At 35.8% G+C, this 25,215-nt stretch overlaps 1 protein-coding gene across 5 annotated transcripts in view; it reads right to left on the bottom strand.

Moving 5' to 3' along the window:
- LOC121373069 (rho guanine nucleotide exchange factor 7-like) overlaps positions 1-25,215 on the bottom strand; it is a 102,760-nt gene that overhangs the window by 26,015 nt on the left and 51,530 nt on the right. For 2 of the 5 annotated variants that reach the window (XM_041499530.1, XM_041499536.1), the window contains exons 14-16: positions 24,286-24,517; positions 18,755-18,847; positions 10,417-10,452 (exon numbers count right to left, since the gene is read on the bottom strand). In XM_041499530.1, coding sequence (XP_041355464.1) covers positions 10,417-10,452; positions 18,755-18,847; positions 24,286-24,517 — 361 coding nt within the window. Of the gene's footprint in view, positions 1-4,614; positions 6,033-10,341; positions 10,453-18,754; positions 18,848-24,285; positions 24,518-25,215 lie in introns of those variants that run through there. The other 3 variants (XR_005958028.1, XM_041499523.1, XM_041499516.1) reach the window with 3 other exon arrangements.

Genomic DNA, 25,215 nt, shown 5'->3' with positions numbered 1-25,215 from the left:
TAAGTAATGTTTGATTTCAGTGATCACAAACGGCTCTAATGGTGAAAAAAAAAATGCATTAGTGTTTAAAAAGTATGGTCTGTCCCTTTACAAGAAAGTTTTGACAGAGATTTGGCATCTTCATATCTCTAGTTTCAGTGTTTTCTGACCCCATGCTTAGAAAACTTTAGTCTATACCCAAGACTGTAATGAAGTCTTAATTGGCTATATACAAATAAAATTAATGTCTCAAAACTGTTAAAGTCTTAAGATTCCACTTTAAAGATTTAAAAGTACGGGATCCAGTTTTTTAATATCAGGGCTTGAAATAGCAGTCTGTGAAAAGCAAAAATCAGTCAATTTTTATACCGATTAGGCAAAATGAAAATTCTTCTGCTAAAAATACCCCCAAAAAATTAATTCATTTTTCAAGAGACAGATATTTGTACAATTATCTCATCTTCTGTTTAGTTTGTGATTCTGTTATATTTTTCATCCATAATGCTCTAAAATATATCTCAGAGGTCCTAATGTTCCATACACTGCCCCAAACGTTTTTTTACTTCAAGCTGGACATATTTTTTCTTAGCAGAACATGTATTTTTTTGGCCTGCTACATTGTATATATAAAAAATAACAGCCATGTACATATATATATATATATATATATATACGTGTACATATTCAATGTACCAATTTCCTCTAATAAGCACCCGGGCGATTATTCATTTCAAACTGGTCGAAGACCCGGTGCTTATTGGAAAAACTTTATTTTTTCAAACAAATTAAAACAAATTAAAGCTAAAAACTACAAACTTACAATTTTATTTATTTTCAAACTTTTAACTGTAAAAAAGGGATCTTTTATATGCACCATCCCAGGGCTTATTTGAGGCCTGGTGCTTATTAGAGGAAATACGGTATATACAATTACTGACATAATATTACTTACAGAAAAAAACACCTGAAAGCAACTGTCTAAAGAATATTACATTTATTTTGACAGAATTATAATACGTCTGAATGTATACATATTAATGATGTAAAATGATGTAGAACTACATAGAATAAACAACAAATAACTGGTGTAAAAAAGCTTTAGGTTCAAATATTGAAAATAAACATTAATATGTGTATAAAATACAGTAAATACATTAATTTTATTATCGGCATAAAGTATGACTATTTAATATATTGCACGGAGAAGTAAAATAAATAAACTACACACGTATGAAATAACGTTCCAGGGCTCGAACTTAAGAATTTGTCAGCCACAGCATTTTAAAAAAAATTGCCGTGGGTGAAAAGAATTTTGAGCCTGCCTATGGAAAATTAAACAAAAGTTTAAGGTGATTTTTACAGCAAATAAATATGACTGGAAGGTTATTTGTTGCATGTAGACTATTTCAAATGTACAAATGTTAAATATTAGCAGATACTGTACACCAGATATATTAATTTAGATATTGTTGAGGAGTTTTACAGATGGCAGTTAACAGAGATCGAGATAACGAGGTTTGACTGTATATATTTTTTTATTTATAATGTCCATATATTGTGGGGGTGGATTTTCTTTCTGTATTTTGAACACTTCTTTTATGATTTTGTTTAAAGGCATATTGTCACAAACCACTGACCTATTAAATAGCCTAACAAAGTATTACTTAAAAATATATAACTTAGATTTATCCCTAAATGTACTTTATTCAACCATCTACGTAGCCACCATATACTCAACTTACATGTATTGATGATATTTCGTAAAAAAATAATTGAATTATGGCAATGGTCTATAATTAAAAAACTAAATTCGTTAACAGGGTTGACATGGATTTCACTCCATTGTGGTTCAGTTAAGGTGATGTGATAGCTAGATTTTGTTTCCAAATATTAATGTAACTTTCACTTATTATCCATTTTTAGAGAAATAAGGTTGTTAAATCTGTGACAGTATGCCTTTAAGGCCAGGACCAGTATTAATATTATTAGTATTTTTTGTATACATTTCACACTTATATATTTATTTATAAACATTGGATCTGTTATGTAAATTTATTGTATTAACCGTTTAATTATGAATTGTAAAAAAAACTAAAAAGTCAAATAATAATTTTAAAAAAAAGCCATTTTTATCCAGCGGCACAAAGGTATCATTGGTGATGCTCCCAACCCATGTAAATTTATATCTCAATGACGGCAATTGCCATCTGTGCCATCATTAAGTCTCTACCGGCCTCGGTGGCGTCGTGGTTAGGCCATCGGTCTACAGGCTGGTAGGTACTGGGTTCGGATCCCAGTCGAGGCATGGGATTTTTAATCCAGATACCGACTCCAAACCCTGAGTGAGTGCTCCGCAAGGCTCAATGGGTAGGTGTAAACCACTTGCACCGACCAGTGATCCATAACTGGTTCAACAAAGGCCATGGTTTGTGCTATCCTGCCTGTGGGAAGTGCAAATAAAAGATCCCTTGCTGCTAATCGGAAAGAGTAGCCCATGTAGTGGCGACAGCGGGTTTCCTCTCAAAATCTGTGTGGTCCGTAACCATATGTCTGACGCCATATAACCGTAAATAAAATGTGTTGAGTGCGTCGTTAAATAAAACATTTCTTTCTTTCATTAAGTCTGAGCCCTGCTGTTCCATACTTTTCAGTACAACACGGCTAAAAGCTTATTATGTAATAACATCTGACCCTTTTGTCCTTGATAAGAGCCTTGCAGTTCCATACTTTCCAGTACAACATCGCTAAAAGCTTAAGTTGTAATAACACCTGACCCTTTTGTCCTCGCTAAGAATCCTATGATTTTATGTCTTAATAAAACCTAGAAACTCCTGTGCCTTAATTACTGGAGATGTTTGATCATAAACAAACAACACAGCTCTTCTGTCCACATACGGTAATAACAGGATTCTTGTTTTTAGCAGCTTTTATCATCAGTTTTCAGTTTTATCTACCAAGGCCCAATTTCACAAAACATCATAAGCCTAGTTTTGCACGTAAACATAACTCTACGACTAAACTACAATTCCTATTACTATTTATAGCACAACAAATATAATTAGACATACACATATTTCATTTTCGTTTATCAATCCTTAAAAATGCTCCATTTTTCTTAATGATGTAATTTTCTACGTGAAATAGATGCCAAACACTTGTAAATGCACGCCCGGTATAGCTGCTGGTCGCAGACATAAACTTACAATGTTTTGTGAAATTGACCCCTGGGCCCCGTGACACGAAGAAGTGATCTTAATCCTAAAATCTCGGTATAAGTACATACATGTAGCTACCTTAAAAAATATGCACTCAAGTGACCTTAGCACTAAGATCGCTGCGTGGAACGGGGCCCTGGGCTTTTACAAAAACGATTTGTAATAGCGCTAAAATCTCCGTAAGTACATAGGTACCTTATGTACTAAAGGTGACATTAGCACTAAGATCACTTCATAAAATGCTGCCCTGGTTTCTGTGACTAGTTGATATTGATTTTTAAAAATTTATCTGCTGTTTAGAATCACCTGCTTTGGGCTTTCTTAATAATTAACAACTCTGGCATAACCATGATGCCCCTGACAAAAAGCTAATAAATTAATTACTTCAGAATCTATACCTTATTTTATTCACCCACCCACCCACCCACCGACCACCCATAAGTACTTGCATTATAATCAACCTTGTTGTATTCATACATCCATCCACTACCCATAAGTATTTGTACTATAGTCAACACTATTTGATTCTCCACCCACTACCCATAAATACATGTATGTACTATAATCAACCTTATTTTATTCACCCACTACCCATAAGTACTATAATCAACCTTATTTTATTCACCCACCCTCCGACCCACTACCCATAAGTACTATAATCAACCCTATTTTATTCACCCACCCACTGACCCACTACCCATAAATACTTGTACTATAGTCAACACTATTTTATTTTCCAGCCCACTACCCGTAAGTACATGTATGTACTATAATCAACCTTATTTTATTCACCCACTCACTGACCCACTACCCATAAGTACTATCATCAACCTTATTTTATTCACCCACCCAGACCCACTACCCATAAGTACTATCATCAACCTTATTTTATTCACCCACCCACTGATCCACTACCCATAAGTACTATCATCAATCTTATTTTATATACCCACCCATAAGTACTATAATCAACCTTATTTTATTCACCCACCCACTACCCATAAGTACTATAATCAACCTTATTTTATTCTCCAACCTACCCACTACCCATACATCCACCCAGTCACTAACCATAAAAGTACTATATATCAAACCTTTTTTTCATTCACCCACCCATGCACTATCCATCCATAAATACATGTGCTATAATCAACCTTATTTTAATTTTATTCCTTCATCCTCCCAGTATCCATAAGTATTATTTAATCAACCTTAATTTATTCACCCACCCATCCACTACCATAAAAGTTTGTTTTCTTTAACGACACCACTAGAGCACATTGATCAATTAATCATCGGCTGTTGGATGTCAAAGATTTGGACATTCTGACTCTTAGTCAGCAAAGGAAACCCACTACATTTTTCTTAATGCAGCAAAGGATCTTTTATATGCACTTTCTCACAGACAGGATAGCACATACCACGGCCTTTGACCAGTCAGTTGAACAAATCCACTGAGGTGGTTCGATCCTGCAATGCAAGCACCTCAAGCAAGCACTCAACCGACTGAGCTAAATCTTGTCACCCCTAAATAATGTCACCCCTAAATCTTGTCACCCCTAAATCTTGTCACCCCACTACCATCAGTACTATAATTAACATTATTTTATTCACCTACCCATCTATATGTAAGTTATAAGAGCTTTAATCAGAGGTTACAACCATGTTTGTTAGTGGCATAAACAATTTTAGACACAAACACTGGTGCATCTATGCAAGGATGGATGGACGGATAGACAGCTGTGCCCTATCCATTTCCCCTCCCCACCCCCACCCCACCCCTAAAAAGCAATAAATTGGTACTCACAACAAAGACATTTATAAAAATAAATAATAACTTTAACAAGTCCCACAAATAAAAATTATAATTTTAACTGTGCTTACAACCATAAGTCATGAATGTTTAATAGTTAGCAATGTTTCTTGGCATGAACACATCAAATTTTGCAACGACAAAGAACAAAATATCTCAAGTATAAATATAGCAAAACAAACGTTCTCGCGAGTCTTAATAGACTGCAAAACAACAGCATTGATTAGAATTCCAGAAGTATGTTAATCATTTATCAGATTTAATACAGAGAGAGTGAGAGTGAGAGTGAGAGTGAGAGTGAGAGTGAGAGTGAGAGTGAGAGAGAGAGCGAGAGAGAGAGAGAGAGAGAGAGAATGTTTTGTAACAAAAAAAACTAAACAAAAAAAGTTGTCCAACTTTATATTGCCTATTCAGAAACAAAAAAATAATGTTAACAAATATCTTGTCAATTTACGTTACACAATATATTATATAAAAAAAAAGAAGAAAAAAAAAGAAGAAAAAAAAAAAGTAACAGATAAAAGAAAAAAAGAAAGGAAAGAAAGAACGAAAAATAATATTTATCCAAAGCAATAGTAAAGAATATTTTCTATTCTTCAATTTTTTTTTAATGTTAACAAATATCTTGTCAATTTATGTTACACGATACATTATCAAAAAAAAAAAACATGAAAGAAAAGAAAGAAAGAAAGAAATGAAAGAAAGAACGAAAAAAAAAGTTTAAAAAATAATATGTATTTTCCAAAATGTTGGATTATCCACAAAAACCATCATCATGTCGCTCAATCATTCATTCGTTCACGCTCACAACCGTTTCATTGTCTTGGCCAGGCCTCGTGCCAGCGGGAACGTGGCACAGCAGAATCCCTGCATCATATTGTGGCCCCGCAGGAAATTATAGTCGTCTAGATCAGGGGAGATAAGCGGTTCCGAGTAAGCGTCGGCACTCGAGTTGGACCGGGATCCCGAGCCCGATCCCGAGCCCGATCCTGATCCATCGCTGAGCCTCATCTTGGCTAAATCCACTGTTTGGTAGGTGTTAGCAGCATGGTGAGAGAAGAGGGCAATGTATTAAACAGAAGTAAAACAAAAAAACAAAGCTTAGACACGTAGAGAGAACCTTGTTAGGTGTTTTCATGCAATCCCTGGAGTCTTCCAAGCAAGCCCTTGAGAAACAAGCATTCTGACAGTACAGCTAGCTCATAAAGCAATACAGTCCCCTACCAAGCCCAACACATTTTCATATCTCCTAAGTTCAAGGGTGATAACTCTGTTAAAAATCGGCTGATCCTCATGAAAGTTAAGCCTGATCTGCATAAATCTATATGATAAAGCTATATACATATAAATCAGTTTAATATCTTGACATATTAAGAAAACAAAACTATATGTATGTGGGGCAGGCAGACAGACAAGACAAGACAAACAAGACAGACAGACAGACAGACAGACAGACAGACAGACAGACAGACAGACAAGACAGAAAGACAGACAGGACAAAGACAGACAGACAGACAGACAAGACAGACAAACTGAGACAGACAGACAGATATATAAGACAGACAGATAGACAGAAAGACACAGACAGACATACAAGACAAGACATACAGACAGACAGACAAACAGACACAGACATACAAGACAGACATATAGACAAAGACAGACAGACAGGACAGACAGACAAGACAGACATACAAGACAGACATATAGACAGAACAGGACAGACAGGACAGACAGACCAGGACAGACAGAACAGGACAGACAGACAGAAAGACGAAACCTATGGTCCCATCTGGTTGGACTGATAGGGGAATAATAAAACAATTAATGTGTGTGGTAGTTTCCTTTCACCTGGTCTCAGCTTTATACCCTGGCCAGTATTGGTTTAAATCGGTGAAAATCACAAAATGTGTTTTTCCGCTGCAGGAAGGAGTCTGTCAACTGACCTCAACAGTTTGAAATCTAAACTCAAGGCTAAACCCCATTAATTGTGACATGATACGAGATCAACAGAATGGCATTGCTATGTCAGGTGTGGACTCTTAAGACTGGAATACATACATGCAGGGTTCGAACTTAATGGTTGCCCGATCACCCTTGGCAACTGAAAACGACGACGGGCGACTGAGAACCCACAGTAGGTTGCCCGCCTGGCGACTGATTTAAAAAAAAAAAAAAAATCGTGTTTTCTCTTATAATCTGTTGCAATATTGTTGTTTTTTTAGAAAATATTATTCGGGCAAGTGAAAATAGATCCAGGCAAGTGAAAGTGCTGTCACCACTTGCCCGGACGGCAACTCAAAAAAAAAGTTAAGCGCAGACACTGTACATGTATCTATGCAGACCCGTAAGTTTTATAATCAAGGATGCTGATTACCAGATAAGACAAAACGTTTCTTGTCTAGAAAAAAAAAACCCGTTAACATAATGATTATAGTCAATTTTGTTTTTCTCACATGCCTAACTTATATCCAAGATGGATATGCCTGAACATTAACTGGATAACAGCATGCAGACAGAGTACCCTACCCTACCTTACATAAAAGTATATTTTACTTAACAACACCACTAGAGCACATTGTTTTATTAATCTTCGGCTAACGGATATCACACATTTGATAATTTTTACATATAGAATTAGAGACAAAACCAGCTAAAAAAATGTTCTCCCATTAGTAGCTGGAAATCTTTTATTAGCACCATCCCACAGACAGGAGAGCACATACCACAGGATTTCATATATCAGTCATGGTGTACCGACTCGAACAAGAAATACTCCAATAAACCTGCCGATGGGGATCGATCCTAGACTGACTACACACCAGGTGAGCGCTTAATACTAGGCTATGCCCGCCATTCCAAGAAATGGTTTTCTGCATAAACTGTAATTGACAAATTACATGCAAAGGGTGTACGTTATATGATTTACAAACAAAACCCAAAAGAACTTCACAGAGATCTGCTTCTGTTTTGTTAAAAATACCTGAAACCAAAGTTTAATAAACAGACAATTTTCTGTTTGTGTACAAGGAAGTCCAATATATATCTATATCTATAAATACTATACTGAAACCCAAATCCAACACATAGCCATTCAGTTTTCAATCAGCATCAGGTCATAAGAGAAGCTTTAATCATGTATTAATAAAGTTATTTAATATTTAACAAATTAAAATCAAGTACATGTAATCTCCACATGTATTATTTATTGTTATATGGCGTCGGACATATGGTTAACTTAAGGACCACACAGATATTGAGGGAGGAAACCCGCTGTCGCCACTTCATGGGCTACTCTTTTCGATTTGCAGCAAGGGATCTTTTATATGCACCATCCCACAGACAGGATAGTACATACCACGGCCTTTGTTACATCAGTTGTGGAGCACTGGCTGGAACGAGAAATAGCCCAATGGGTCCACCAACGGGGATCGATCCTAGACCGACCGTGCATCAAACGAACGCTTTACCACTGGGCTATGTCCCGCCCCTTTATTGAAAACAATACTAAATTATTATATAATATTTCTTTATATCTATTTTTTAAATTATTACTACTAGATTCAATATTTGTAACTTATGCAAGTTGTGTGAACTGAAAACTCAACAAAGTGCTGTCATTAGGACTTCAGCCTTTTATCCATTCATTATACAATGTAAAACTACCTATGTATCTGTAAGTTGTCTGAAACAAATTTTAACATTTAAGCCACATAAACGAATCTGTATGTATGTATGTATGTATGTATGTATATGTATGGAGACAATCAATCAGGATACCGTACAATTTAACTTAAAACACACACGTGTTACTCCAGTTACTGAGGTATACCAATCAAACAAGGTTATATTTACAATACCGAAAGCTGCGGCATGATCAGGAGGCTGAGTGTTTGCAAACAATTTGACTGGTACCATCGTCTTCTATCACATCACATTCATCTAATGTTAGGTGCAAAAACCAGTCTATAGTGAGTGGTTGCAATTACTCTGCCTCCTGAACATGACTCTAATAACATTCCACTACTGGGTATACTGAGATACTAGAAACTAAACACCAACGACGACTATACATCAACATGCAGGTGGAAATTAAATCACGTAAATTATTTTACCTAAATACATGTACTAACTGTTACTTAAACAAATCCGCTGCTGTGTTAGCCACATAAAAATAATAATAATAAAAAAAACAAAAAAAACAATTATTCAAAAAATAATTAAGTAAAATATAATAATTATTTAAACTACCTGTACTTCACATTTACACACAATGTTGGTATGTTTTTTAATGTCCTATTATATGTAGTAACTTTCATATTGTAGTTTAAAAGATTTCATACAAACCATCCATAAATATCTATTATTTCTCATCGTAAGTAAAATTAATCTGTGTTACAAGTGCATGCATTATCACATTTAAAACACCAATGTTGTCTTATTACTAAAACAAACAACCCCTAAGCACTAATTCAAACTTGTGAAAACTAAAAATATGGAGGTACAATGTAGTCCTAAAACAGAAGTAGAGAGACACATCTGCCAATATTAACATTGCACAGAAATTAAAATACTTTTAATATTTTAGAAAACATTACATAACCATATAATGATAGTTTTAACCAGATTTTGGAAATTCTAAAATTCTGAGAAGCATCTAATTTAGCAATCACAATCTTAGCCAATTCTTTTTTAAAAATGTTTAAAAGTAATACAGCTTGATAATGCAGTGACCCTGCATTCAAATGTCCTCTCTCCCCTCAAAAAAAAAAATCAACATTAAAAATTCTTTAAAAAAATAAAAATAAAATAAAAATAAATAATAATAATAATAATCCCAACAGCCCACAAAAAGGAAAAAAGTAGAAGTAAAAACTGGTTTCTATATTGTAGTATGAAATGAATAAGAATACTGTCCCATCCCCAAAACTCCATCTATTTTTTTTAAAAAGATGGGAAAACCCCTCAGGAAAACCCCTAGATATACACCAATTTTCAACAGTACAAGAAACTCAAAGAAAACCTTACTTAAGATTCACAATAACTTAACACTTTATCACTAACTAAAAATAATGTGACAAACTCTGATAATATATTATATATTATATATAAATCCTAAATTACATCACACATTTTCCATACAACAGTTACAATGAACAACAACAATCAACCAACCAACCAACCAATCATTCCTCTATTTTATACTACTGATCAAAAATGCGTCCGATATATATGACAGAATGCCCATCTAGTATAGTATGTTAATTGTTGTTTGGTTAGAGGACGTACGTCGGTCGATGGCATGCGAACAAGCGTCAAGTAAAGTAGTCTAACCTATTAGATCAAATCGAACTGGCCAAACAGCAGGATGCGGTGCACAATGTCAGAAGAACTTCTTAGCACCCCTACCTTTAAGATTTCTTCTCTCCGAAATTATTTGTCTACCTACAGGTATACAGGAAAATCAAATGGTTACACTTCAAGTTTGTAAGAATTCCAAAGGGAACAAAATCAACAAATGAAGAAAAAAAGAAAGATTGATATTTCAAAGTTACTATGATGTTCCTTGAAACCCTACCACTCATATTTCTTCTTTCAGAAAGTATTTGTCTAGCTATATGATGTACAGGAAAATCAAATGGTTACACTTCAAGTTTGTATGGATTCTCAAGGGAACAAAATCAACAAATGAAGAAGACAAGAAAGATTGATATTTCAAAGTTTTATTTAAAAAAATCAGGATGTTCTTTACACTCCTGCCATTCAAAGTTCTTTTCTCTGAAATGATTGGTCTAGCTACACGTGTATATAGTATACATGTACAAGAAAATGAAATGGCTACACTTCAAGTTTGTCATGTTTCCTGAGGGAAGAAAATCCACAAATTAAGGAAAAAGAAAGATTATGATGTTCCTTGAACCTTTAGGCTACAGTTCAAAGGTCTTCTCTGAAATTATTTGTCTACATATATGGTATATAGGAAAATAAAATGGTCATACTTCTAGCATTCAAGTTTAAAATGATTCTCACAGGTATGAAATCGGAAGGTCATGACAAACAACAATTAAAACAAGATTAATACTCAAGTTTTATTTAAAAAACCATCACAGTTTACATCAATTGTTATGATGTTCTACGAACCTCTACCTCAAACATTTCTTGACTCTATAATTATTTGTTTACTTATATAGCACATAAGGAAAATAAAATGGTTAAAATCAGAAAAAAAAGGACTTGTAATTAATACTTTCAAAAACAACTACTGGTACTGGTAATGTGTAAAATATTGAATACGTACACGTAGTATACATGTCAGTAATAAAAAATCTGTCCTTCAGAATCGTTGGTCTCGTGGTTAAGCCATCGGAAGTAAGGCTGGTAGGTAGGTTTGCAGCTCGGTACCGGCTCCCACCCAGAGCAAGTTTTAACAACTCAATGGGTACTACACCCTCTACCAGCCTCGGTGGTATTGTGGTTAAGCCATCAGACATAAGGCAGATAGGTACAGGGTTCACAGCTTGGTACTGGCTCCCACCAAGAGAGAGTTTTAACGATTCAATGGGTAGGTGTAAGACCACTACCTTTCCATAGACAAGATAGCACATACCATGGCCTTTGATGTAGCAGTCATGGTGCACTGGCTAGAACAAGAAATAGCCCAATGGGCCCACTGACGGGGATCGATCCCAAACTGACTGTGGATCAAGCGAGCGCTTTACCACTGGGCTACGTCTCGACCCCTGGACATGTACGTATGTATATGTATATGTATATGTATATAATCCAAAGATATGTGCTTCTGCCTCATCCCAAACCCCAGATATGTATATGTATATGTATATAATCCAAAAATATGTGCTTCTGCCTCATCCCACCCCAAACTTCACACAATGATAACCTAATGCATCGATGAATCAAACCAAGCTTACAAGGAGTATTAATAGACTCAGCCTTATGTGGCTTTTTGTATAACTGAATTTAATGTACCTTTTTGTACCTCGATCTTTGAACACCCATTTATAAGCAATCACCATAAAAATAGCTGTCTGTGTAGACTATTCAACAGCCAATGTAAGACTAGTCATTGAAAGAGTACACTGTATTTATATGTAATAACCAAGAAAGTGAAAGTTCTTTGAAGTCCCCATTTATATTTAATAGCAATTTCTTTAATATATAATAAATATCTGTCTATTTAATACTCCATACTTTAATAACCTGTCTGTCTGAACAAGTACAAACATATAAGTGAATACTTCACATATGTACTTTAGCAGCTAAATCAGTTTGTTTGGAAATGTGAAGTACAAAAACATCTATATTAGAAAAGCTAGCACTTTAACAGATAAATAAATATCAGTCAGAGTCTGTGTTTGAAATTGTAAAAGTGCATATACCAGACCATAATTAAATATTTTAATAATAGTCACCTAGTTTACAAAAGTAAAATAAAGTTTGTTTTATTTAACGACACCACTAGAGCACATTGATTTATTAATCATCGACTATTGGAAAAAAAGAAATGTTTTATTTAACGACGCACTCAACACATTTTAATTACAGTTATATGGCGTCAGACATATGGTTAAGGACCACACAGCTATTGAGAGAGGAAACCCGCTGTCGCCACTTCATGGGCTACTCTTTCCGATTAGCAGCAAGGGATCTTTTATATGCACCATCCCACAGACAGGATAGCACATACCACGGCCTTTGATATACCAGTCGTGGGACACTGGCTGCGACGAGAAATAGTCCAATGGTCCCAAACCGACCGTGCATCAAGCGAGCACTTTACCACTGGGCTACATCCCACCTCTACACCAGTTGTGGAGCACTTGCTGGAACAAGACATAGCTGAATACGCCTACAGATGGGTACCGATTCTACGCTGACTACACATTAGGCAAAGGCTTTAATATTGATCTAATATCTTGCCCCATTTTTAACAGATGCAATCTAGTCAATCTTATACTTGGGATAAGTCAGAAACTCAGTTTCATCATTAATTAAAAAAAAATAAAAAAATCTTCATATAGCTGTATACTTTAGTTGCATTTATACTATACTATTTAAACTTTATGGATGGCAACCTTACAGAGCAACTACTTACAAAACCAAAGATAAGTGCATGGATCAAAGTGTTGTGTGGTCTAACAACAAAGCGTGGTGAATATGCTTGACCTGTATTGATTCCTCAGGTGTTACAGATAAAGAACTACCACAATAAAAAAAACACCCACAATAAAGGTGTCATTTGAAAGATATGAATGTACATGTGTATGATTTCTACAGGTATTACAGAACATGAACCACCAGAGTCTCTGCCAGATGGTAAAACGTGTATGGCATCATACCCAAATATTTTTGCAGATTTTGTTTTTCAAAGTTAACTTTTTGACAAAATTTATTACTCTTATCATTACTGTATGATTTTCTTAACCCTAACCCTAAACTTAACCCATTTTCTTTCTGGTCCCCCCCCCCCCTCCCCCAAATACCCCCTTGTTGACTGTGGTTGCATTTAATTCTATGGTACCATACGAAAAAAATGTCTTTCTGGCAGAAACACTAACCACGACAATAAAGCTGTAACTTGAAGGGTAGGAATGTATGATTTTTCTACAGGTGATACAGAACAAGAACCACCACAATAAAACCCCACAACAAAGGTGTAATACGAAGGGTATACATTTGTATGTGCTCCCAGTGACAGACTAGTGCTCACTGTGGTTAAGACAACAACAACACAAGAAATGTTTACAGCACACGACACAACAGGAAAGCCAACTAGCCACCTTTTGTTGGTTTTGAAAAAGACTTCAGACTTAAGACTTAACACATTGGTTCAATAGTTGTTGCCCAACAACTCTTAGACAGGGTTTTTGCTAGAGGGTAATATTACATACTCTACAATGTTGGCAATGGATGGATATACAGCCTGTGTGACAGTGTAATCTGAACTGTTAGAAATTAATGGGTATAATTTGAAGTAAGTGTAATCTGAAGTGTTGACAATGAATAGATATATAACCTGTGTGACAGTGTAATCTGAAATGTTGACAATGGATGGATATACAACCTGTGTGACAGTGTAATCTGAAGTGTTGGCAATGAATGGATATACAGCCTGTGTGACAGTGTAATCTGAAGTGTTGGCAATGGATGGATATACAACCTGTGTGACAGTGTAATCTGAAGTGTTGGCAATGGATGGATATACAGCCTGTGTGACAGTGTAATCTGAAGTGTTGGCAATGGATGGATATACAGCCTGTGTGACAGTGTAATCTGAAGTGTTGGCAATGGATGGATATACAGCCTGTGTGACAGTGTAATCTGAAGTGTTGACAATGAATATATATACAGCCTGTGTGACAGTGTAATCTGAAGTGTTGACAATGAATAGATATATAACCTGTGTGACAGTGTAATCTGAAATGTTTGCAATGAGTGGATATACAACCTGTGTGACAGTGTAATCTGAAATGTTGACAATGAATGGATATACAACCTGTGTGACAGTGTAATCTGAAGTGTTGACAATGAATGGATATACAACCTGTGTGACAGTGTAATCTGAAATGTTGGCAATGGATGGATATACAACCTGTGTGACAGTGTAATCTGAAGTGTTGGCAATGGATGGATATACAACCTGTGTGACAGTGTAATCTGAAGTGTTGGCAATGGATGGATATACAACCTGTGTGACAGTGTAATCTGAAATGTTGGCAATGGATGGATATACAACCTGTGTGACAGTGTAATCTGAAGTGTTGGCAATGGATGGATATACAGCCTGTGTGACAGTGTAATCTGAAGTGTTGGCAATGGATGGATATACAGCCTGTGTGACAGTGTAATCTGAAGTGTTGGCAATGGATGGATATACAGCCTGTGTGACAGTGTAATCTGAAGTGTTGGCAATGGATGGATATACAGCCTGTGTGACAGTGTAATCTGAAGTGTTGACAATGAATGGATATACAACCTGTGTGACAGTGTAATCTGAAGTGTTGGCAATGAATAGATATACAACCTGTGTGACAGTGTAATCTGAAGTGTTGACAATGAATGGATATACAACCTGTGTGACAGTGTAATCTGAAGTGTTGGCAATGAATGGATATACAGCCTGTGTGACAGTGTAATCTGAAGTGTTGGCAATGAATGGATATACAGCCTGTGTGACAGTGTAATCTGAAGTGTTGGCAATGAATGGATATACAACCTGTGTGACAGTGTAATCTGAAGTGTTGACAATGGATGGATATACAGCCTGTGTGACAGTGTAATCTGAAATGTTGGCAATGGATGGATATACAGCCTGTGTGACAGTGTAATCTGAAATGTTGACAATGAATAGATATACAACCTGTGTGACAGTGTAATCTGAAGTGTTGGCAATGAATGGATATACAACCTGTGTGACAGTGTAATCTGAAATGTTAGAAATTAATGGGTATAGAGCCTGTGTGACAGTGTAATTTGAACTGTTGACAATGAATGGATATACAACCTGTGTGACAGAGTAATCTGAAGTGTTGGCAATGAATGGATATACAGCCTGTGTGACAGTGTAATCTGAAGTGTTGGCAATGAATGGATATACAGCCTGTGTGACAGTGTAATCTGAAATGTTAGCAATGAATGGATATACAGCCTGTGTGACAGTGTAATATGAAGTGTTGGCAATTGATGGATATACAGCCTGTGTGACAGTATAATCTGAAGTGTTGGCAATGGATGGATATACAACCTGTGTGACAGTGTAATCTGAAGTGTTGGCAATGAATGGATATACAACCTGTGTGACAGTGTAATCTGAAGTGTTGACAATGAATGGATATACAGCCTGTGTGACAGTGTAATCTGAAATGGTGGCAATGAATGGATATACAACCTTGTGTGACAGTGTAATCTGAAATGTTGGCAATGAATGGATATACAGCCTGTGTGACAGTGTAATCTGAAGTGTTGGCAATGAATGGATATACAACCTTGTGTGACAGTGTAATCTGAAATGTTGGCAATGAATGGATATACAGCCTGTGTGAAATGTAGCATCCCGTTTCAAAATATTTTAAACTCAGATCAACCTAGTAGAGGCAGTTATAGCCCATTTTGTTTTTATTATGTACTCTCAAATTATTTTCTTGAATCATAAATATTCAGAATATTAAACAATATTAGTCCAATTGCAGATTGCAATGAGCAACATCCTACCTCCAAAATAAAACGGATAAAAAAGCTTGAAAACACCAAGATTAAGAAGGATAAAGTCCAAAATATTATAAAGATTGTGCAGTATTCACGATGTAATTTTGGCGCATAATTTGGAACTTGGAATTTTGATTTAGTTTGCCGAATAGTAGCTCATACTGGAACCATGCCAGAATTGGGGGCCGTTGTGGTTGGTCACCCGTGGTTGGCACCTAGTTTACCCCTTCGGATAAAAAGCTTGAACCACCAAGATTAAGAATATTAAGCTTGGGCTGAAAACACACTCAAGCCGAGTCTGAGTCTGGTGAGTCTGTTCTTGGTCATCTCAAGGAAATGTTAACGATGCACTCAACACATTTTATTTACGGTTATATGGCTTTGGACATATGGTTAAGGACGACACAGATATTGAGGGAGGAAACCCACTGTCGCCACTTCATATGGGCTACTCTTTTTCGATTAGCAGCAAGGGATCTTTTATATGCACCATCCAATAGACAGGATAGCACATACCACAGCCTTTGATATACCAGTTGTGGTGCACTGGATGGATTGAGAAATAGCCCAATGGGCCCACTGAATGGGGATCGATCCCAAACCGACCGCGCATCAAGAAAGTGCTTTACCACTGGGCTACATTTCGCCCCTTTGTCACCTGCTGCCAGTTCTGTACTTCTGTCAGATTCAATTCAGTGCATTTTTTTTTGACAGGTATCATACTTGCCCAGGGCTTCTACAATTTGTGTAAAATCCACTAGCCATGAGATCAGTAATTAAACAAATTTACTAACCACAATTAAAAATCCACTTGCCTTACATTACTTTAAGTTTATATACAATTTACTAATAGTAGTAATCGGATATGTCACCTAAAGAGGGACATAGAGCTTAAAAACATTAAGATGGGGGGGGGGGGGGGGGGGGGGGGTAGGGGCAGGATATTCATATTTACAACATAGACTTAAATGCAGCATTTGATAACTTTTTTTCTAGCCCAACATGGAATATCACTAGCCACGGGAGTGGAGCTACCATAATCTACAAGCCCTGCTTGCCAGCTCCAGTGTGTCTAGAGTCTCAGTTTGATTTTTTAAATTGAGGCAAAAATCTGACTGGCAAAGAGAAATGCAAAACTCAGTTTGAACTGTGAATCATGGCTGAAGAATGGACAACAAATGGAGATGGGAACTCTGCACCTAGCAGTCTTAAAGCCTTATAATAAGGCTTAACTGCTGCATCATCAAGGCTGTTTAAGGGTGAGAACAGGAATGTAATGAGGTGTGTGTAGGGGGAGAGGGGGGCTGTGGGATGAAATTTTACAGGAGTTTTTTGAAAGATGGATGCAAACTATTACAGTAAATTGACGAAGGTGAATTAAATTTCTAACAACACTGCATGTACATTGTAGGTCAAAGAAAGGTGTGCATTCCACAAGGTGGAATTTGTACAAGTTCATTCAATTAAAAAAATTTTTTTTTTTAATTGCCATCAATATGTCATTTTATTAGGAGCAGGACAATAGCTGATACATAGTGGATCATGGGGGAAAAAAATCAAGACATTGCCTAATGTCCTTTTGATTCTGCCTTGTGCAATGATACTATTTTGACCAGGAAATTTACAGTTTTGTCATTCAGATTTATACATGTGTAGGAAGAGCTAAAAAACAAAGCCACAATTACATCTGCCAGGTATTCGTACAATAGGTAAAGCTTTATCACATACAAAACACTTTTTGCATGAACGCGATGATCATTCTTAAGAAATAACCAGAGCACACAAAATACATATTTCTTTAAGAATGATTTTAATTTTATTTCTTAAATAATTTCACTTTCTTAAAAATCAAAGTAAAGTTTTCACACAGGTTCCAAGACGTTCACATATAAATGTTGGACCCACGATCATGTATTAATTTAGCCAATATTAATATTTTATAATGTGTTTCAATGAAAAAAAAAAAAAAAATCTTGTAAATAGAATTTTGAGGTCAAGTAAACTTGTCTCCAAAGTTACCAGTGCATATAAAACTTTAACATCTAAAGCGAAGATTTTAGTAAATTCTCTAGACTTTTAACTACATACTGTTTGTATGGGCAAGACTTAATTAAAAAGCCTTGAGCTTAGACTTTAAAGTTTTATAAGCACAGAGCTTGGCGAACACAATCAAAAGACTTGAATGATCTTGTATTGCTGACATACAAACATTTTAAAGTCATATTATAAATATATAACTATTGCCAACTATAATAATGATATAAAATTGACAATTAAAATACTTTCATAAACTACTAAATAAATTAAACTACTTGTAAAAATGGCTAATTAAAATACTTACAATAATGGCTAATTAAAATACTTATACAAACTGCTAATTGAAATACTTACTCAAATTGCTAATTAAAATACTTACATAACACTGCTAATTAAAATACTCATACAACTGCTAATTAAAATAAAATAGCTAATTATATAATTGCTAATTAAACTATTTATGCAAATTGCTAATTAAAATACTTACAGGAGTTGACCGTGTGTCTTGTTTTAGCACTATTACAGTAGGATTCTATCACTTGCAGGATAAATGCATCTTCGTAGTAAACTTTGGGGTCATCTGTAACAAGAATAGGTCGTATTTTAATTACTGGTTAATACACATACAGTGGAACCTGTGTATAACAGCCACCTTACTGTGTATCAACAAAATATGTACTTCATCACTAAACTGGTGGCCTTGATACAGGTACAATACATGTTGTTTTGTAGAAGGGATACTTTATAAACAAACTGGTTTTATTTATTTAAAATGTTGTTTACTGATCGTCTGACTGTGGTACATATGCATAAAAGGATCTACAAAATGTAAAACTGATACAGTGTGTAAGTACATAATTATACAAGATGTTAATAAATAACACTCTAAGAAAGAACAGTTGTGAAGTGCTCTCTCTCACTTTCTTCCTCGCTCTCTTTCCTCCCCCTCTCTCTCTCTCCCTCTCTGTCTCTCTCTCTCTCGCTCTTTCCCTCCCTCCCTTCCCTCTCTCTCTGTCTCCCTCTCTCCATCTCCATCTCGCTCTCTCCTTCACTCTTTCCCTTCCTCAATCTCTCTCCCTCCCTCTCTCCATTTGTATCTCTCTGCCTCCCTCTCTCTCTCTCTCTCCCTCCCTCCCAGTCTCTCTCTCTGTATCTCTCTCCCTCCCTCTCTCTCTCTTGCTGTCTCTCTCTCTTCGTACCCAATTCTTTCTATCACACAAATATGCAAATGAAACAACACACACTCACACACAAAAACAACAACACACAGAGATATATAATCAAATATAATGATTATTAACAAGTATTATATATAGAAACCTATCCTACTATTTTCTACATATATGTATGAACATGTACTTTGATTCAAGAAGCTATACGAAATACCAACATAAAATACATATAAACCAATGACAATTAACATCCAAAATTCTCCAAAATAATGCAATGATTTTTTTCACTCTTTACAATATTAACTTCAGACATTATATAAATATGGAAATAATCATTTACAATAACATCAACCTATTTACAGTAACCAAGGAACCATCTTAAATACTGAAATTGACAGGTAACCAATTCACAATATTCAACAACCAACCATAAAACAGAAACAAAACTGAAATCAGTGTTACATAAATGAATTACTTTACACCTGTGCTGAATAAAAAACTGAACTAAAAAACCTTATGCTACATGTAAAAAACATGGAGCTGAAATACTGTAGGTAAAAAAAACCCAAAAAACCAAAAAAACCCAACCCTACCCCAAAATGCAACAACAATTGAAACCTACATGTACATGTACTTATTTCATTTCATTTCATCTTATTTTCATGCTTATATCCAATTAAGGTTCAAGCACACTGTCCTGGGCACATACCTCAGGTATCTGGGCTGTCTGTCCAGGACAGTGGGTTAGTGGCTAGTGAGAGAGAAGCGAGTGTAGTGGCCTTACACCTACCCACTGAGCCCTTAAGAACTCGCTCTGGGTTGGAGCAGCTACCGGGCTGCGAACCCTGTTCCTACCAGCCTCTAGTCCGATAGCTTAATGACTGTGCCACCGAGGCCAGTACATGTAATTAATATTTATTACCAAGGCTCAATGCTAAATATGTAAGTGAAATGAAATAATCTTTACATATTTATAGCCATTTATTTTCTTTGAAATACAGCACAACTGAAATGTGAACAATTTCTAAGACATGACAAAACGCAACATTTTAAAATTGCCTGTATTTTAAACAATAAATATTCTGTACAGAAAATAACTAAATAAATAAAAACAAACAAAACCATAATTTAGTGAATTTTGTGCTAATTTAAAAGCAATGAACTTAAAGACATCGCCTGTGTAATAATAGTGCTAAAACCAGACACTGCGTGCTTAGGGACGTGACACTGATTTTAAAGTATAACGGCTGAAAGGATATTTTAAAAGCCGAAAACTCTACTCAAACATAAACAAATGTCACTTTCAGTTATTTCAGATAAAATCCAGATTTTCTGGTGAAAATTCAAGTCAGATACACCCCCCCCCCAACAAAAACCCATCCACCCCAATCAAAACATCATTGATTTAGTATCATAGATATATTATCAATTAAAAATGATTAGCAGCAAGTTTTATTTGCATTTTAACTCAAGTACCACACAGCTTAACTTTACCATAATTGATAGCTCAGATTTAGAGCACTGATCTATTTTCTTCTTTTTAACAAAATAATAACCACCAAAAACAAGCATTATGAGAATACTGCTAAAGCAATACATGTCCCCTGCTGGGCCCAACAAATTTCTGTATCTCTTAAAGTTCAAAGTCCCTAACTCTGTCAAAAATGGGTAAATCACCATTAAAGTCATACTTGATCTGTAACAGTACTTGATAAAGCTATAAAAAAAAAAATCAGGTCAATAACTTGAGGCATTCCGAAACAAAATGTGAGGAATTTTTTTTTCCGCATCTCCTAAGTTCAAAGTCCCTAACTCTGTCAAGAATGGGTAAAGTCACATTTAATCTTTAACAGTACTTGATAAAGCTATAAAAAAAAATTCACCTCAATATCTTGAGGCATTATGAAAAACATGTCTGGAAAATTATATGTGGGACTGACAGATGGACAAACAGGCAGGCAGACAGACGGACAGAATGACTGAGATGAAACTTATAGTCCCCTCCGGTTGGACCGGTAGGGGACTTAAAACAAAAACATATGAATCACAAAAACATGCAGTACCACATATACTGGACCGTGAGGAAAATAAATATATAATTTATGACTAATAAACAAATGAAGGAAGTATGTTTACTGGAAACAAGTGACAACAGACAGAGATTTATGGTGACCTTACATTTGCTAGACTGCCAAGCATAATCGTAATCGTCACTCGAGTAAGTCCGAACTTTGCATTATGAAGAGAAAAATAGGCTTTATAATATATACCGAACCACAAAAAGAATGAATGAATGAATGAATGAATGAATGAATGTTTAACGACAACCCAGCAAAAAAATACACATCGGCTATTGTGTGTCAAAAAAAGGTATGAACCACAAAAAGAATGAATGAATGAATGAATGAATGAATGAATGTTTAACAACACCCCAGCACAAAAATACACATCGGCTATTGGGTGTCCAAAAAAAAGGTATGAACCACAAAAAGAAATACAAAAATTAATTTAGTTTTCTTCAATTCATTTTAGATTATTCAGTTTGAATTCCATTAGGTGTTGTGTTCATATTACAATTATCAATGTCTCATTTTGTCAGTCTATTTTGTGAATTAATTTTATCGTGAAAGAAAATATACATATTAAAACTATTTCTTTTCTTTTGTTGTGCAGTACCATAACTGAATTTTGCATTATTATAAAAACACAGGTTTCAACACATGACTATCAACTTTGTATCATAAAGAAAAAGAAAGTATTTATAATATATGACCATAATTGTTACATCATGAAAGAACACAAAATTAGAAAAACAATGATTACAAGATTGTAACTTATGGAAATTATGGAAAGAAATGTTTTATTTAACGATGCACTCAACACATTTTATTTACGGTTATATGGCGTCAGACATATGGTTAAGGTCCACACAGATATTGAAGGAGGAAACCCGCTGTCGCCACTTCATGGGCTACTCTTTTCCATTGGCAGCAAGGGATCTTTTATATGCATCATCCCATAGACAGGTTAGCACATACCACAGCCTTTGATGTACCAGTTGCATGGGCGGATCCAAGGGGGGGGACCAGGGGGACGCGTCCCCCCCAAAAATTGTTCAAGTGCCCTCAAAATGTCCAAGTGCCCTTTTTGTTTGTAGAATTTTTTTTTTTTTAAGTAAACAATAATTATATTGTAGATAAATGAAATCAAGATTTTCGTGTACATGCGCAAGCTTGCAGATATGTGTCTGTGTTATCGAGTCTCAATGGGGCCCCATTGAGGTTCTAACGCGAGTGACGCCAATTTACTTCATTATTGCTAGTATATTATGACGTAGAACTGTAGGAATTCATATTAATTGTAAATATCAAAACTTGTAGTAAGGTGCCCTTTTGACGAGTCAATGTGCCCTTCTTTTTCGGTCCCCCCCTAAAAATATTTCCTGGATCCGCCCATGAGTTGTGGTGCAATGACTGGAGCGAGAAATAGCCCAATGGGCCCACTGACGGGGATCGATCCCAAACCGACCACATATCAAACGAGCATTTTACCACTGGGCTACGTCTCGCCACTGGAAATTATGGAGCAAAAACTGTTCATAACACATGATTATGAGCTTAGAATTATGAGATAAAAAAAAAAAGTTTATTAATACATGACTATAAACTTGCATTATGGAAAAAAAAAAAAAGACAATTTATGATAGACAGGCCAAAATTAATTTGCTATTAAACAAAAAAAGACCTGGGGAAAGAAAACAGGTTGATAGTTGATTGATCCAACAGCTTTTACACTTGTTTGAGGTTGCACTTTCTACGAACACACTGATTAATTAATCATCGGCTACTGAATGTCAATTCTGATACGTTCTTAAGAGGAAACCCACAAGCAGCAAGGGATCTATATATGCACAGACAGGACAAGTACATATCATGGCCTTTGATAAATTTCTATCACCATTATATAATGAAATTTCAATTATATTCATTATAATATAGCATCATCTCATCAATCCAGCTTTAGCAAAGTGATTTTGTTCATTATCTAGAAGAACATAAACAATTACGTCGTCAGAGAACATGTTATCTGATGACACTTTATATTGGTATTTTATCTTAAGGAGTGTTATTATTTTAGAACTAAAAAGAGTTTAAAAAAAAAAATGCACTTTTAGTGTTATTATTAGTAAGTATGTTTTAAATTTAATAATAAGGATTGTCTGTTATTTCTTTTATGTTAATCTGGGTATGAATAAAAAAAAATCATCCACAAACTTATGTCAGAACAGCTTTGCCAATTCACCGGCCTCAGTGGTATCGTGGTTAGGCCATCGGTCTACAGGCTGGTAGGTACTAGGTTCGGATCCCAGTCGAGACATGGGATTTTTAATCCAGATACCGACTCCAAACCCTGAGTGAGTGCTCCGCAAGGCTCAATGGGTCGGTGTAAACCACTTGCACCGACCAGTGATCAATAACAGGTTCAACAAAGGCCATGGTTTGTGCTATCCTGCCTGTGGGAAGCGCAAATAAAAGATCCCTTGCTGCCTGTCGTAAAAGAGTAGCCTATGTGGCGACAGCGGGTTTCCTCTAAAAACAGTGTCAGAATGACCTTATGTTTGACGTCCAATAGCCGATGATAAGATAAAAAAATCCATGTGCTCTAGTGGCGTCGTCAAATAAAACAAACCTTTTTTTTAGCTTTGCCAATTCACACTGTTTGTGGATGATTTTTTTGTTTTGTTCATACACTGATGAACGTAAAAGAAGTAACAGACAATCTTTAAATGGACAGACATGAAAACTCTTTTTATATCTTCACGGACTCATCGTTTCCAAATTCGTACCTGGTTTTCTCTTTGCCGTTGCAGATTTCCTGTTAGCCCGTGGACTCTTCAGTACTTCATCGCGACACATCAGCGACGGCCGGAGTGGGGGCGACGGTCGAAGACACGACATGCTCCACGTCTTGTGGACTTTGTTTTGTACGGGGGAGTGGACGACCTGGACCTGAGAGTGCATCACTTTGGCCGTCTTCGCCTGAGTTAGTGTGCTGATGCTCGGTTGAGAGGTGGAGACCTGCAGGAAAGAAAGGAAAGAATGAATGAATGAATGAATGAATGAATGAATGTTTAATGACACCAGAGCACAAAACATACATCAGCTATTGGGTGTTAAATGAAAGGCAGGAATAAAGAATTAGTATCTCGGTTAGGGTTTGGTTGACTTTTAACAGGGCTTGAAGTAGGAAGTAAAATATGGCCAGATGTTATAGGTACGTATGCAGGATTTTATGCAGGGGGAGGGGGGGGTCTAGACTATAGGGGTTAAGTCAAGCTTCAACATTAAAAAAAACACATTTGAAAAAAACAAATTTGTTTGAGCAGGGGAGTTGAAACACCTGACACCCCCCCCCCCCCCCCCTCCCCTCCAAACACACACAGTGCCTGTGTTATTACCTATTTATTAAATAGCAAGCGAAAAGAAATATACCCAGCTAAAAATAAAATACTGCCTGCTGAAAATAAGATAGCATGAGGTGCAGGGAGGGTTTTAGATACTGTGTTTGAAAAAATTAGGTGATCAGAGTTGTATTATAGAGCAGTATGGGAAATAAAATATAACTTAATCACAAGCTAAATAACAGATGAGAAAATCATACATACATCTGTCTCTTGCAAAATGACAAGGCCTGTACTTATAAAATGGAGTCCAGACTCAATCTCTAATGACGTCACACACATACAATTTGTATGGCATTGTCATGACATCAGTGT

The sequence above is a fragment of the Gigantopelta aegis genome, chromosome 1, assembly GCF_016097555.1.
Source record: "Gigantopelta aegis isolate Gae_Host chromosome 1, Gae_host_genome, whole genome shotgun sequence".
NCBI classification, from domain to species: Eukaryota; Metazoa; Mollusca; class Gastropoda; order Neomphalida; family Peltospiridae; genus Gigantopelta; species Gigantopelta aegis.
The sequence above is the reverse complement of the archived record's forward strand: the minus strand, read 5'-3'. Positions and strand labels throughout refer to the sequence as shown.